This window comes from Hippopotamus amphibius, chromosome 3 (genome assembly GCF_030028045.1).
Source record: "Hippopotamus amphibius kiboko isolate mHipAmp2 chromosome 3, mHipAmp2.hap2, whole genome shotgun sequence".
In the NCBI taxonomy this organism is placed as follows: Eukaryota; Metazoa; Chordata; class Mammalia; order Artiodactyla; family Hippopotamidae; genus Hippopotamus; species Hippopotamus amphibius.
Window position 1 is genome coordinate 182,758,896 of NC_080188.1, and position 15,470 is coordinate 182,774,365.

Sequence of the window (15,470 nt, forward strand, 5' to 3'; positions counted from 1 at the left end):
AGGCTCAGAATGGCTGACAAATTTGCTGAAGTTGATACAGCTCTTAGGTGACTCTTCTCATGACCCTCTTATTCTCACACATCAAATAAAGGTGATGCGGGCTGGGATGATAAGCCTGGTACTGGTCCTCTGCAGAGAAGCCAGAACAAATTGTTTGAAAGTGAAACACTTTATCTATGAGTTGAGTATAAGATGAAACACAGATTGTAGAAAAGGGAACCGTTTCCTAGTCTACCTAGACTTTTGAATGGATGGTTTGTTTCTAGGTGATGTTTAGACAACAGCCACAAACTTGTCCTTTCATTAGATAAAGCAGGACAGCCAGATGGAGCCACACGACTTTTTTTTATTAGTTCTATTTATTAAGAGACTGGCAACTCACTTGCAAAGTCTGGTCTTGTAGGGAACAGCCAAGGAAGTTTGCGGGAACAGGGGTTTTTTGGTGCAGTGGTAGGGGAGAAATAGAGTGAGGAGTAGCTGCTCTCAAAGACCAACCCCAAAGAGCACATGGCTCTTGTTATATCTGGCTGGCTCAGCAACTATCCAAGTTATGGGGCTACAGGGGATACTGTCTAGACCAGTTCTTTTGGCCCTGAGATTGGCAGAACATAGGATCAGAAAGCCAAAGCATGGTCCAAACATCTCTCTGCATTTTTTTCTGGTAGACAGTCAAGCTGGATGGAAACTAAATCTCCAACAATTACCAAATAGCAATAAACAAGGGAATAAAAAGACTGCACAGGGCTTTCTTCAGGCCTTGATAGATACATCCTGGCTCTTGAACTCTAAAGCATGACATCTCTGGACTGAATCTCTTTGAGAAAAAACTTAAAAAAAAAAAGCACAATCTTAAAGCTGGTATGACTTTTCTGGGTTGAGATCATGCTCCCGGCATCACAGGTACTCTCTGGTCTCCAGGATGATACCAGGACAGGAAAAACACATCGACATATAATTGAAATAATTTATTTACCACTAGAGCACCACAAAAACAGACATACATCGTGTTAAAATACAGCGTAATCAGTCATCAAAATACAAAACAGCTATTCTTAGGTTCCATTTTTTTTTTTTTTCAAAAATCATGCCAACCATAAAACTGTATTGCTGTTTAACACAGAAACACTGCTGCCCCACCCCACCCACATACTAACATTTTCCCCATTCCCTCCCGTCTCCCTCCCCTCTCATGGCGATATTTACTTATGGGAAATAAAGGCCTTACAGAACCCCCAAACTAAAAAAAAAAAAAAAAAAAAGGATTCAAGAGATCTTAAAATAGAGCATTTAAAATATTATCAGTGCATTCATGAGGAAAGACAAAATAATACAAAACAAAATGTCATTCTATCGGAGAGGAAAATACCTGCAGAAGTAAAAGTGATTTACATAGAATGAATAGAAAAGTGGAAGAGAAAAAAAAAAAAAAATCAACACACTCCAAGCTGGGATTGGCTTATATCCAACCCAAGGGTTGTTTGGTATTGTGGCATCCTAGCTCTTGCTTTTCCAGTTTTCAAACAAATCCAATTTGTCATTGTAATGATGGTCAGGAAATTCCAAAAAAGAAGTATACAATATCAAACAAACAACTTCACTCTGGATTCACACCTCACTGTGCTGCTCTTTAGGTAAAACTGCAAATATTCCATTGACTTACTATTAATTGTTATCCTAAAGCTAAATAAGAGACAACTGACAAACTGACATATCCTACAACCCCTGACATAAGGTTACCTCCTCTGCAAAAATGTGGCAAATCATGTATTTCAGCAAGGTAAATTCTAACCTCTGATTTGATATCTCTCATCAGAGGAAAGAAAGGATTTTTTTGATCATGGGAGAATTTGCCTTGTGCCTTTTCAACCTTCAAAGAACATCTATAGAAATCTTAACTTCAGTGAAATATACTAAATGACTTATGCTAACCTGGGATTTTCTTTCTTCCTTAAAAAAAATCAACTAAAATGTAAATCTTTCCATTTCTCCCTGAACACTAAAAATCTGATTAAAGAAAAAGCTGTTTCCTGTGAACTGTCTGCTCTTTTGCAACAGTAGAATTCTGTGAAAATACTGATTTAAACCAAGTTAGAGAAACCTTTCTTAACCCAGTCACCAAGATTCTGAGTTCCAGTCAGATCCTTAAGCCCTTGCTAAAACTAAAACACTTCACCTCAATTATCTATGTATCTATAATCCCCAATTTCCCTAAAATAGAAGATTGTTAATGTCTGAACTGATTAGTAATGATGCTTAGAAAATGAAGAAAAACTATGACTTTTTATAAAAGAAAAAAAAAAAAGGACAAGTGGACTCAGGTAGCTTATGTCATAATGGACAATGCAAAAGCACAAGTGGAACAAATACTATCAAACATGTATTTGTAGTGCAAGTCAAAATATAGGGGCTTTACTCAAAAGTACTGGCCAGCTAAAGGAAACACACAATTCCGAAAGATCATTAAAAAGAGCCCAAATTTAAGTCCAATCTAAATCAGAGTTGGCATTATTGCAGAACATTGAAAATATGGTAAAAATTTACACATTACACATAAAGTATTGGGTTGAGCAAAAAGTTCATTGGGGTTTTTCCATAATATCTTATGGAAAGGCCTGAACGAACTTTTTGGCCAACCCAATAGTTACATTTTGCTTTCATCGTTTGCAAAAAGAGATCTGCAGATGTGTTTCCAATTATACTGGCTTCTATACCACCTATTGTAATAATATAGGTATGATTACATACACCAAAACGAAGGAAAAATCTAGAGCATAGCTATACAGCAATACTTTAAGGTCTGAAGTTTGACCAGTACATATCAAAACATTTCAACATTTCACTGGTTGACTAAACTGACAAAGAATCATTTACAATTAAAAAGAAAAAAAATCTTACAGACTTATTCTGACTGCAAGTTTCCTTTATTAACAGGCTTTTCAGTTTTGAACCTTACAAGAGGCTTCCTCGGGCAGTTGGTAGAGAGCATGTGTTTGTAGGGTCTTTCTCTTCATGCAGACTTGCTTGGTCATATAATATGTCACTTGCATTTTTCATCCCGTTAATATGACCTCCTTTTTTTTTTTTTTCTGGCTCGTTTGAGTTCAAGTTCCTTAAGCCATCCGTGAGTTTCTGGCAAAGTATTTGGTCTTCACTTTATACACCTGTTTTATTTTCCAAGGGCAATAAAATGTTCATTATATAGTAACACACAATAAATAACTCACTGTTAAACTCTAAGAGTAAGAATGGGAAGGATGCCTATTGCATAGCAATACAGAAAACTCAAGTGAGGCGTGGGATCAAAACGTATGTACAGCAACTCCACTTAACGGGATTTTCCTGTTCTTTTTTTTTCTTTCACATAATTAACACTAACAAATTCTTCCAGTGTTTATTTTTTTTTCTTAAGAAAAAAAGGTTTTGCTTCTTGTCTCTCTCACTTACAGAGTAGGTAAAATATAGAATAAAGCCTTCAACTTTTTTTTTTTTGTTTCAGATGCCAGTTTTAACAAACAGGACACCAACTTCCGAAGTGTTTGAACTAGTACCGCTTTTTCAAATTTTTTTTTAACACTGATGAAGCAAGGCTTTCTCGTGTTTTCTTGTTACAAACATTGCCTTTGTCACCATCACCATCATCGTCGTATGTGATTATCGTCTTGTCATTTTTCCAAGAATCTTAGCTGCATTTGCAAGACTTCACGATCATGTTAGAAAGCTGTTCAATCTTGGGTGTTTTGCCGATGTAGTAGAGAATGGTGAGCGGTTCTAAATCCTGGGACACACAGCAAGGGGAAGCAGATGCTTCTGGATTTATGGTATTATATAAACTGAGAACCTGGAAGGACACAGGAGAAGACAGAAAACATAGGAAAACACCAAAAAAAAAAGACAATTATTTTTTAATAGAACCATCCTACAGTGTTATCTTATCAGTCACAGCATTGAGTGGGCAATTTAAGTTATTATATTTGGGGCTTACACTTTCCTTCACTTATCCTCCAGTTACAGTTAAATGGGCAGGTGTCCCTAGGAATCCCTGGGTTTTCATCATTTTCCTGCAGAAATCCTTTTCTCATACATTGCAGGCAAATAATTCTGTAAATGTCAGATTGGACAAAATTGCTCATTCAACAGATTTTCCAGTTTTTCCAATGAGTCTTTGATCGCTACTTCTCTGCCCACACTTCCCAGGCCCTCAGAAAACTTGGTCCAAGTACCACACTTGGTATTTCATCTTTTGTCTACGCTTCTTTACAACTGAAGTTGTTTTGTGAGTAGATATTTTCGATTTCCACCTAGATGAAGAGTTCCCTTGAGATCAGGGACTCTATACACCTCTTTTTCTTTTTTTTTTTAAACCTTATAGCCCTCGTAAGTCTTCTCTGGATAAAATAAGACTCACACGCTAGGTGAAGAAATGAATACATGGATAAGTAGGAGAATAACATTTTTTATTGAAACTGTCATCAGAGCTTTAATCTACCCTTAGGTAGAGCAAAAGACACCTGTCTGCAGTGTGAAATCTTCCTGTGCTAAGTGTCTTCTCAGGCCAATTTAATGTCACTAAATTTTCATTTAAAATTAAAAAAGGTCAAAGTCTTTTCATTTTTCATTGCTTTATAAATACAATCACGCTATGAATGACCTCAGAATTGATCTATACTCTTAATTATTCACTTTGTTACATTTTCTTAAAAAGAAAATAATAATAATAATAATAAACTCTCCATTTAGCTTTCCATGTGGCACATGATAGTAGCTAAGTTGGAGGAGTGAATAGCCAGTCTTAGAATGAAAAGACAGTTCTACAGTGAGTGCTACACCTCTACCCTGATCCTGTATCAAAGGAGTATGTGATCTCTACCAACGGAAGCATGGAGCTTCCCCAGTGATGATAAAGAGACATTTCCAAGGATGCCATTAATGTGTTCGTCAAACAGCAAGTGACCTTTTCCTCGAGATTCACTGCGATGTTTTCGGCCTAAGACAGAAGATCCGTTCAGCACAGCAACACTGACTACTTTATTAAGCTACCTCTGGCTTTTTGGGTAACTGTCCAAACCACATATTTGTGATCATGACAGTGATTCTTCCTCTCTCCTTGAAAAACAAGCATGGTCTCAGCCTTCACACACTCCCTCTGTGTATCAGGGAGGAGAATTATGTTTCTACTTGGCAGCTGGGCCTTGCCCACATTACAGCTACTGTTGCCACAGCCCAGCTGAAGCAGCCTGGCCAGAGAGTTCAGACAAAGGGACAGGCATGAGCAAGCTTCCCTCACGTGGCCAAGCACGTGGTCAGCCCAGAGAGCCAAAACCTCCGGGGTAGCTGGGGAAGCAGCTGAAGGAAGGGGAGTCATATTTGTCAATTGAAAGTTTAGTGTATGTAAGTGTTTATCAATAAGTAGACTTCCTGTTCCACCAACACAGGATTTTTCAGCAGAACTCAAGAGGAATTGTATAATACAGATTGTCTAAAATAATTGATATTCCCCAAACTCTTGAGTTCAGCTGAACGCATTATGTGATTTTTTGGCAGGAGATTCATTTTCCTACCCTGCAGTGAAGGCAATTTTTCTAATGCTTCTTTAATAAGGAGATTTACAGAGGCATAACCCCAACACGTAGCCACATTTCAGGAATTAAACTCTAAGATGGAGCGAACGAAGGCCTGGTTATAAGACAAGGAGGCCTGCGTTCCAAGCTTTGGTTTGTCACCAACTGTTTACTCTTGGGCAAGTCATCTACTTGATCTAGACTCTGATTTCTTTAAAAAAATGAAAGGTTTGAACAAGATAATCTATTATTTATTACTGTTATTTTATTTCATTTTTTTTTAATTGAAGTATAGTTGATCTACAATGTTGTGTTAGTTTCAGGTATACAGCAAAGTGATTCAGTTATGTGTGTGTGTATATATATACACACACATATATATAAAAATATTCTTTTTCAGATTCTTTTCCCTTATACATTATTATAAGTATAGTTCTCTGTGCTATACAGTACGTCTTTGCTGTTTATCTATCTTCTATCTAGTACTACAAGATGGGACAATATAACTTATGAAGTCCTTTCCATCTCTAAAATCCTACATGACCAGGCACCAGGAAGAAGCATTTGGACAAATATCATTATTACATAGAAAAAGTCTTTGCTAATCTGGGCTGGGAACCCATGCTGGCCAATCTAGGACCTGCCTTCTGATTAGCCTTCACTCCTTACTGAAGTAAGTTAATAAAATATTCAGATTCTCATTTACTTTGGGTTATATTCAAAAAGACTGAGAGAGACTGATTTTCAAGTCATTGTCACATATATCATCTTTATGTTCTTCACGTCCACTCTTTTATTTTTTTAAGAACTTTTATTGAGATACAGTTAACAGACAATAAACTGCATGTATTTAGAGTGTACAATTTGGTATCCCAATCTCCCAATTCATTCCCCCCCAACCCTCCCTGCTTTCCCCACTTGGTGTCCATATGTTTGTTCCCTACATCTGTGTCTCTATTTCACATCCACTCTAGAGCTGGACATTATTATTTCAAAGATAATTTTTAATACAGACATTCCTTTTTACTGATGAGAAACTGAGGTTTGGAGAAGTTAAATGATTTTATAATTGTCATATGCCAAGGAATCACTCTGCTAAAGTATCTACTGAAGTCCTGGATGGTCTTTCTAATATGACAGTCCCTGAGGGAGGTGATAACAGATCCTTTTTTAGATGGAGACCTGGGTCCCTGCACATCTTAACAGTACATGACGCTAAGTGATATATTGATTCTATCTACTTATGCTTACAGCTGTTAAGAGTATAAAACAAAGAAAAAATTAAACAAACCTGTCCTCAAGTTGCTTACAATCTAATTGGGAAGGCCAGACCTACTGTCCAAACTCATCAGTGTTACTTTCTGAGTTCACCCACATTTTCTTCTCATCATTCAAAAGGGTTTCTTCAGCATCCATTTATGCGTGAAGACAAAAGGGCAGCAGGCTATTTGAATTCACTTGGAAATACTTCAGCAGGTACAGACTAGCAGCCCATGAACAGAAGAGACAAATGAGGCCCGTACTTACCCTACTGTGCTGAGTGTCTGAGCTCCACAGATACGGGCACGCTCCAGCACAGAAGTTGGCATTGTACCCTTTAGGCTCATGTATCCATTTCCACCCAAGATCCCTCTTGAAATCAATGTAAAGTGGGCGTAGGCAACAATTATCCTGCACATTTCTGATAAAAGAAAGAGCAATGGAGATTTTAAAGCTGATCCCCCTCCCCCCACCCGCCCCTCATCCCAAACCAGGAAAATGACTCACTTGTTTATTCAACAAATGTGTATGAGCAAATAGCATGGGCCAGGTTTTAATGGCTGAACTGCTATCTCAAGAGACTTTCATGATGGGGTGTGATGGTGATTCACTGGACTCCCTTAGGAGCTCTATACCTGACCCTCTCATCTGTGACCTCAAAAATCAAACCCTTCCCTTGAATGATGAGGTATAAGCAGAGAGGTGGCAGATGGAGACCAAGCCCCTTCCAACCTACAATGCACAGTTTTCCCATCCAGCCTCTATCACCTTTTCAAATGCAAAATGGATGAAGTACAACAGCTATTTACAAAGAACGATCTAAGGCATTTTCCTTTGAGAATAAACCCTTTATTTCATTTCCTGTTCCTGGATCTACGAATGAACCAGAGAGCAAGAAACATGGAGTCTTGCTTAGAGCAACCAGTGGCTCTGGCAACCAAAAAATACCCTTTTCTTGTGAACTCAGACACATTGAGCACTTTATCAGTGAGGACACCTCACCGCCCCACAGCTCCCACCAGGCTCGCTAAGAAACCAAAGAAGAGGGGAATTCCATGGTGGTCCAGTGGTTAGGACTCTGTGCGTCCACTGCCGGGGGCATGGGTTCAATCTCTGGTCAGGGAACTAAGATTCCCACAAGCCCACACCCCACCCCCCAAAAAAAGAAAAGAAAAAACCACAGAAGAAGGTTCACACTTTCCCTCCGTGAATTCATGTGGAAATGGGAGATACATTTATGTTACCCTCCGTTCTCTCATATTCTCTAGCAAAAGACATGACAAATAGCATTCTTCTTCTGTCTGTCTCATCGCTGTCACTGCGAAGGAGGTCTGACCATGGGTATCCTGCAGGGAGAGTGAAGGCTCCCACAGATGGTGAGTCTCCCCAATTAGGGAGCCGCCTTCACACACCTCAAATAAACCTATCTTTGCTCTGGAGAGCAGAGAGCTCCTCTTCTTCTTCAGCTTCAGAGTGCTTCAGAAGGATTTGGGGGAAAAGTTCAGGGGGCTAGTTTTCTCCCTTCGCAGTAGCTTCATCGCTAAAGAACTGATGAATACAGCAAAGAAATAACTGTTTCAACCTTCAGAGAGGATGACGCTATGAAATTCGAAGGCTCTACTTTTCTATTCCTGGCTTTAAGCAACAAGTCGCAATTCAAGTCCATTTTTGGTCAAACAAAGGGCAAAGGCAGTACAAGAGTTAAACAGACACAATTACTTTTTGTTTTCTTTTTATTTCCTTTACCTAAAGCAATAGGCGGCATCCAAAGCACGCTTCTTCCGCCGGTTGGACTGTTGTGACTCAAGTCTGTAGGAGGGCAACAACATTAGCAGGAGATGTGGGGTCTTCCCACTGTTTTTTTTCCTAGTGGACTTTATTGTTTTCTGATCACCACTGGTATATGTGGAGGTGCCATCAATACCTTGAAAAAATGCATTCGGGTGATAAACATTTAGCTTTACCTTCATCAAATAGAATCAGCTAATATCTTTTTTTTTTTCCTTTGTCTATTGTCACAAATAGCAGTGATGACCACACAACTGCAGCAGCTGGCTCACTCCCACGGCAATGTCTAGGACTAGCGCAGGTGACAGGGAACACAGCTAAACGGGGTTGCTGTCAGAAGGCAGGTCAGTGGCCAAGGTAGGGCCTGTTGGTTATGAAAGTCGCTACAGAAGAAGTCTTTGACCTCGAGTCTAAGGGCAATCTCGGCATTTTTTTTTGTCAGTCCTCAGTGTAGGCTGTGCTCAACCCCTCAACGACCGCTGACACGGCCATAGAACACGCCTTGTCACCTGCTGGTCCCCTCTCTTCCTAGGACTGCTCAACTCAAAAGACTTCCCTGGTGAACCTAAAGTGAGATTACACTAAATTGCAGTGAGTGAAGTTCAAGGGAAACCAAAGTCACCCTGACCTAATGCTATTTTGGGAAGTGAAGAAAGGGCTTTTTCATTGCTTTTAGGCATCCTCAACACTTTCCTCTTTCCAACTGAGATGCAGAAACTCGAGCTCCTCAAAGCACGCTCAGGAGACTGCCAGCTTAAGCATTTAATCTCCACACTCTAGAGAATCATGACCAGCTTAGACACTGAAATAAATCTCTAGACCTCTGGGAGTAATTTTCCATGAGTGAGGCCCACTGAGCCTTCTGCCAATGGATGGAGGTCCCAGGTGCGGTTAGTTAGGGAAGGGCAACCAGCTCCCTAACCTGGTGGTGTGGAGCCAGTGCTGCACCCGCGATTGGTCCAGACTCCCCCCTCACCTCCCATCATCCAATGACTTGTTATCTAATGCAAGACATGACTTGAACCCTTGGTATCTCCTCATCCTCTCTGGCTTTTGGCTAATTCACTAAAAGATGAGCAAGACTAGAGGGACACCTAAAACCTTGTTATGTGTTAATAAGCTGTTATGAAAGTCTGATAAGGAAGTCACTTGGAATATTGGGCACCAGCTAGAAAAGGTGGTGTGTTCTGGCACAGTCAGGTTAGTTACAGAGGTTGTGGTGGGAGGGGACGTCCTTCTGTGAAATACAGGGGTGTGTTCCTGACGTTGCGTTTGGGGGGGATGTTTACCGGATGCCCCTGAATGCATGTTATCTTCTTCTTCTATAACATTCGTATAGATGGAATGTTGGTTTGCTTAAGTGAAAAGTAAAGGGCTTAACAGGCTATTTAAGAGTCTGGAAGGTTGGTAGTCTGTCAATTAGTATTGCCAAGTCATCACTGGGCATCCAGCAGTGTAAACTGGGAACCAATCAATTTCTTCCAATCCTTTCTGCCTTCATATATATGTCTTTCCCCAACCATATCTTTGCCCCAACAAATGAAACACCCCAGGCCTCACCTGGAAATCTCGTTTTCACATGCAAACTGACCTCATCGCCCCAGGAGATTACCAACAGAGGCCCTTCCTTCCCCCACCTCATACGCCCAAGTTTCACTTACCTGCAAATCGTGCTTCCAGTTCTTCACTTTTATTGGGGATGATGTAATTATTCGATGGTACAAAGGTGCAGCAGGGACAGTGTAAACTTATTTTAAATCCCAGGTTCCTGTCTGGAAAACATTAAGTCAAGGAAGTCATTTGTCTGTGCATCTAATACCCCTCAACCTGCCATCAACTCACAATAACAGGGTCATTGAACCTCAAAGGAGGAAAACAGAGGGCAGTGGTCACCTTTGTGATGGAGCCATTCGTGAACAGCGTCGGTGACGTCGAAGGAGAGCCATTCGCCTTCTGCTCTAGTCTTCACAACTTTGCTGTCGATGTAGCGCTGGGTTGGAGATGTTAAATCTTTGGATTTGAGAATCTAGAGGAGGAAAGAGCAAGAGAAAAAGCTCAGCTGGCATACAGACAGCATGACTAAACCCAGACCATTCACAGTATCCCAATTCATCATCTAAACTTAGTCCCCTTCGAGTCTACCCACGTATTGTCATCTCACTAGCATGGCCGCATGCAGAACAACATCACACCAGGCCACTTGCCATGAAAAACAGAGCTACTAAATCAGCTGTGTGTTATGATAAAGGTGACAGGCACCATAAAGCCAAGTGTCTCAACGAAAGTGACAGTAATTATTTTCCTCTGTTGACATATGCTTTGCAAGATTTCAGCCATAAATTCTATGCTATTAAGTTAATGGTTTTGTTGTTCTGCTTCCCTCCTTATTCCACTTGGGGAGCTGGGATGTGGGGAGGGACTGTAGGATGGGTCCAGGTCAGAGGATCTGGGCTCACCCTCGGAAGTCTCTGAATTATAAATCTTCTTTTAATAAAGAGAGAAAGGTCCTAACCACGGTTCCTAAATCCTCCGCCATTAAAATATGTGGCATGCCTCAGCTTTTGAGGTAAGTCTCTTGCTGGGATTTTTACTCTCCCTGTGACTTGTTATGATTTATAAAGATATTCCCTATCCCGCAGACGAAGAATGAATTTGGGCAGGAGCAGTCTGGCACGGTACTAGAGGGAGAGTCTGAAAGGAAATCATCCTGAACGCTGAGCATTTAGAAGGATGCATTTATTTCAAATAAGTTAAGAGCAACTGCAGTATGTTCTTAGGTTTCTATAGGAAGTGAACATTTTAGGTTGGTGTTTTTTTTTTTTTTTAATTCTGTCTGTCTTTAAATGGTAGTGTTTTATGAACCAGTCAAACCGTGATCCTAAGTCTCCAAGAACTATATTAAATCCCAGCCCAAGCCTGAATCCTGCCTTTCCTCAGTACTTACAGGCTGAAGCCCTGTTGTTTTATACTTCCTTTCCTGAGATTGAGTCTAACCATTCTGTGGTCATTTCACATATACGTGTTTGGTCTCTCCAATAAGTTCATAAACCCTCTGAGGGCAGGGCAGGGATCATGTCTTCAATTTGATATCATTTCAAAGCACAGCACTCAATTTAATCAATGTCTATTAAATGACTACCTACATATCTAGCAGATTGGTTTATTCTCCTTTAAACCTTGTAAAACAAAAATGCATAATCTTCCTGCTGATTTTTTTAAGCTTTTTATTGGAATATATTTGCTTTACACTCTTGTACCAGTTTTTGAGGTACACCAAAGTGAATCAGCTGTATTTATATATCCCCATATCCCCTCCCTCCCGAGACTCGCTCCCCGCCTCCCTGTCCTGAGGGGACAGTGCACTTTCCTTTCACATGTGCACGTCATTTGTTTCAAGTAGTCTGACGACAAACGCTTCCTAGAATATTTGGCATTATAGTGGACTTTTTGTTTCTTCTGGATTAAGTATAGAAAAGGGAAAAAAAATCATACAATTGGATTTTGGGTGCCCTCATGAATTTTAGACCAACTCTACTCTACAGACCTGCCCCTGAGGTCCAGCAAAGCCCACAAGGGAAGATAATCTAGAGTTAACATGATTATACCATAGGCAAGAGATGCCCTTTGTGAATCAGTGACTTAAAGGCTAGGCACATGAGCTCTGAGCTTGGAACATATCATTTCATTTCATTTAATCCTGAAAACATTCTTGTCAGGTAGATGAAGGAAAATGAAACTCAGAGAGGTTAAGTAACTTGCCCAAAGTCTCACAGTGAATGAGTGATTCAAAGTAATCCCAAGTCATTTTTCCTCCTTTGATGCTGGATTTTTGAAGGCCAAAAGAGTTGTGGGAGTCAAGGTTGGATTATGACTCACCCCTACCCCTTTGCAGGTGACAGAAAACACTCAATGATAGAGGCAAAAAGTTCTAATAAGCTTATAATAAATGTTGGTACAAGATGAAAATATACCATGTGGAACGTATACACAGTTAATGCTGATATAAACCTATAATTTTCCAGATACAACTTAACAGCAGTCAATCCTCTGGAAATCAAACCTTGCCTTGAAAAGACTCCTAATTAGGCAAATAAGACGCCACTTATCCAATTCAGAATAAATGGTAAAATTCACCTAACACAGGAAAACAATGGTGAAGCAATAGTTGAGAAGACATTCTCAGGCATTTCCATATGCCTCGCTGACTAAAGACTAATAACATTCCCAAAACTCACTTTTCCATAAATTTCTTCCCCTAGCTGACTTTCTATAACGATGCAATATTTCATAATGCTTTGTGTATTTTCTTTGCTCCTAATTAGCACAGTGTATATCTTATTCACCTTCATACCCCAATACATAGACGCACTGTCTAGAACAAAATATTGCTTTCATTGTTGAATTAATTACATATGATAAATATATATACATCATATATCATATATCTACACTATCGATGAGATATATGTGTATATATCTCATATCTTAAAGACACCATACATATACACATGTCTACATATATGTATGTATACACATATATGTGTATACACAATCTCACTACAAACACAGAACTTTTTAAAGTCATGACCACATTGACCAAGTGGGCAGAAAAAACATACAAAATGGAAAATTTATGGAAATTCTTCATCTCCTACAGAAGAAGTAAATGTAGTTTATCTGCCTTTAAAAAGCAGATCCAGGGGCAGCAAAGAGATTCTGAATTATTTTTCCCTTTAAATTTCACTAGAAGATAAGTGCTTCCTCAGCCACAGAACACTGGTAGGTTCTGACACTGGACAACTTCATACTCTCACACGGGTGAAAGGTCTTCCATATCTTTTTACTAGTTCAAGAACAGGCCAATTGAAACTGCCCAAGAAAGGCAGCTAAGGAGCTACATAATTCTGAAACAGAGAAGTGACTTTGGTCTTGTGGGTTTGTTGTCTTGAACTTTATGGCCAAGGAGTTCTTAAACCCACTTGTTGCAATTTAACTCCATTCTTTCTTATCCAGTCCTCAGTGGAAACAGGAAACAGCTGCTTTCCATCACTGGTAGAATATCCCTCATATTCTTGGAGGCTATTATTAAGTCCCCCTGAGCATGCTCAGTCTCCCTCTCTAAGCTAAATAAACCCAGTTCCTTTAGCCCATATTTAGAGGGGCAATTTCCCAAACCTTTAATCACTTGGGTTGCCAACAAGGATGGATGATGCTGCATAAAAGTACTCCTCCTACAGCTTGGTGATTTCATTTCAGAACTGGCTAGAAAATCTTCTAATCACATCCCCAAATCTCGAATCTTAACTTGAAAGGTATTTTCTTTCTAAGAATAGGCACGATCTCCCTATTGCCTGTTTATCTTCCATTTATCACCCACGCTAAATGAAGCTGTAAGGGAAGAAAATCAACCTACTGCTCTTATTGATTAGCACTTTCGCAAATTCAAGAGTTGATACAAAAATGACCACCTTGGTCTACTTCCCATTCTATTTTAGCCTTTGCTGTCTGCCTTTCTCCACTCTCCCAACAGCAAGTATGTTAAATGTTAACAGTCCTGAATGTGCAGCTGTTTTTTTTGTTTGGTTGGTTTTTTTCTCTAGAGCCATGGTCATTTCTAAATTCCTTTATATATCTTATTATGACAAAGATAATTTAGTTGAATGGTAAAAGCTCTCTTAACTGGCCTCCATTTGACTGGTCAGATTAACCAATATTCTCCATTGGTTCTGTACTAGGTATTGGCTGGTGCACACAGCACCCTGGGGCTTATGGCTGGAAGGCAATTCTCTAGTATGTTCTGGTCTTACCAGTTGAGTTGTATGCTTAGCAAGTATCAATTGTATATGTTTCTAAACTTGTTTATGATAGTTGGACTTGATATTGTAATTATAGAAGTTAATTAGATGGTCTAGAAACTGATGAAATACAGGACCGAACGTAAAGAGAGCTGCTGTTTCTGTGAGAACCAAGCTGAACGCCTTAGAAAGTCTTCATAATGACAAGTTTCTTGAAAAAAAATTTTTTTTGAAAAGCAGCTTAGTGGGTCCTCAAAAAGGTAAACATAGAATTACCATATGATCTAGTAATTCTACTCCTAGATATATACCCCAAAGAATTGAAAGCAGGGACTCAAATAGACACTTGTACATCAATGTTCATAACAGCATTAATCACAGTAGTTGAATGATGAAAACAACCCAAGTGTCCATCAACAGATATATGGATAAACAAAATGTAGTGTACACATGCAATAGAATAGTCGTCAGCCATGAAGAGTAATGACATGCTGACACGTTACAACATGGATGACTCTTGAAAACATTATGCTGAGTGAAATAAGCCAGACACAAAAGGACAAATACTGTATGATTTCACTTACATGAGATACCTAGAACGGGCAAATTCGTGAAGATATAAAGTAGCATAGACGTTACCAGGAGCTGGGGCGTAGTGGGAATGGGGAGTTGTTTGGTTTTTTTTGTTTGTTTGTTTGTTTGTTTTTTGGTCTTGTGGGTGTGCAAGAGCTTCCATTTAGGATAATGAAAAATTTCTGGAAATGGATAATGGTGGTAGTTGGACAACATTGTGAATTTACTTGATGCCACTGAAATCGTATACTGTAAAAAATGGTTAAAAGGTAAATGTTATGTTACGTATATTTTACCACAATAAATTTTTTTGTAATTTTAGATGTGGGAGAGACAACTATCAAAGGAGGAAATATGTTAAAAGTCTAGAAGGATCCTGCACTCAGTCTGCTTAGCAATTGTCCTGAAACACCTCTCTCTTCTTCAAAGAGACTAAAAACTAGAAAGTATTGATGATGCACTGTGGATGTCGTTTAGGCAAAAAACAAGACATGGA

General features: G+C 39.4%; 1 protein-coding gene across 3 annotated transcripts in view; it reads right to left on the minus strand.

The window, feature by feature from the left end:
• Window positions 1-420: 420 nt before the first annotated feature.
• The window catches only part of TGFB2 (transforming growth factor beta 2), an 81,727-nt gene continuing 66,677 nt past the window's right edge, over window positions 421-15,470 (minus strand). For 2 of the 3 annotated variants that reach the window (XM_057729145.1, XM_057729144.1), the window contains 5 exons: window positions 10,500-10,632; window positions 10,268-10,378; window positions 8,565-8,742; window positions 7,086-7,239; window positions 421-3,838 (listed from right to left, as the gene is read on the minus strand). In XM_057729145.1, the coding sequence (XP_057585128.1) occupies window positions 3,680-3,838; window positions 7,086-7,239; window positions 8,565-8,742; window positions 10,268-10,378; window positions 10,500-10,632 (735 nt within the window). In that variant the 3' untranslated portion in view covers window positions 421-3,679. The remainder of the gene's footprint in view (window positions 3,839-7,085; window positions 7,240-8,564; window positions 8,743-10,267; window positions 10,379-10,499; window positions 10,633-15,470) is intronic. The other variant, XM_057729146.1, reaches the window with a different exon arrangement.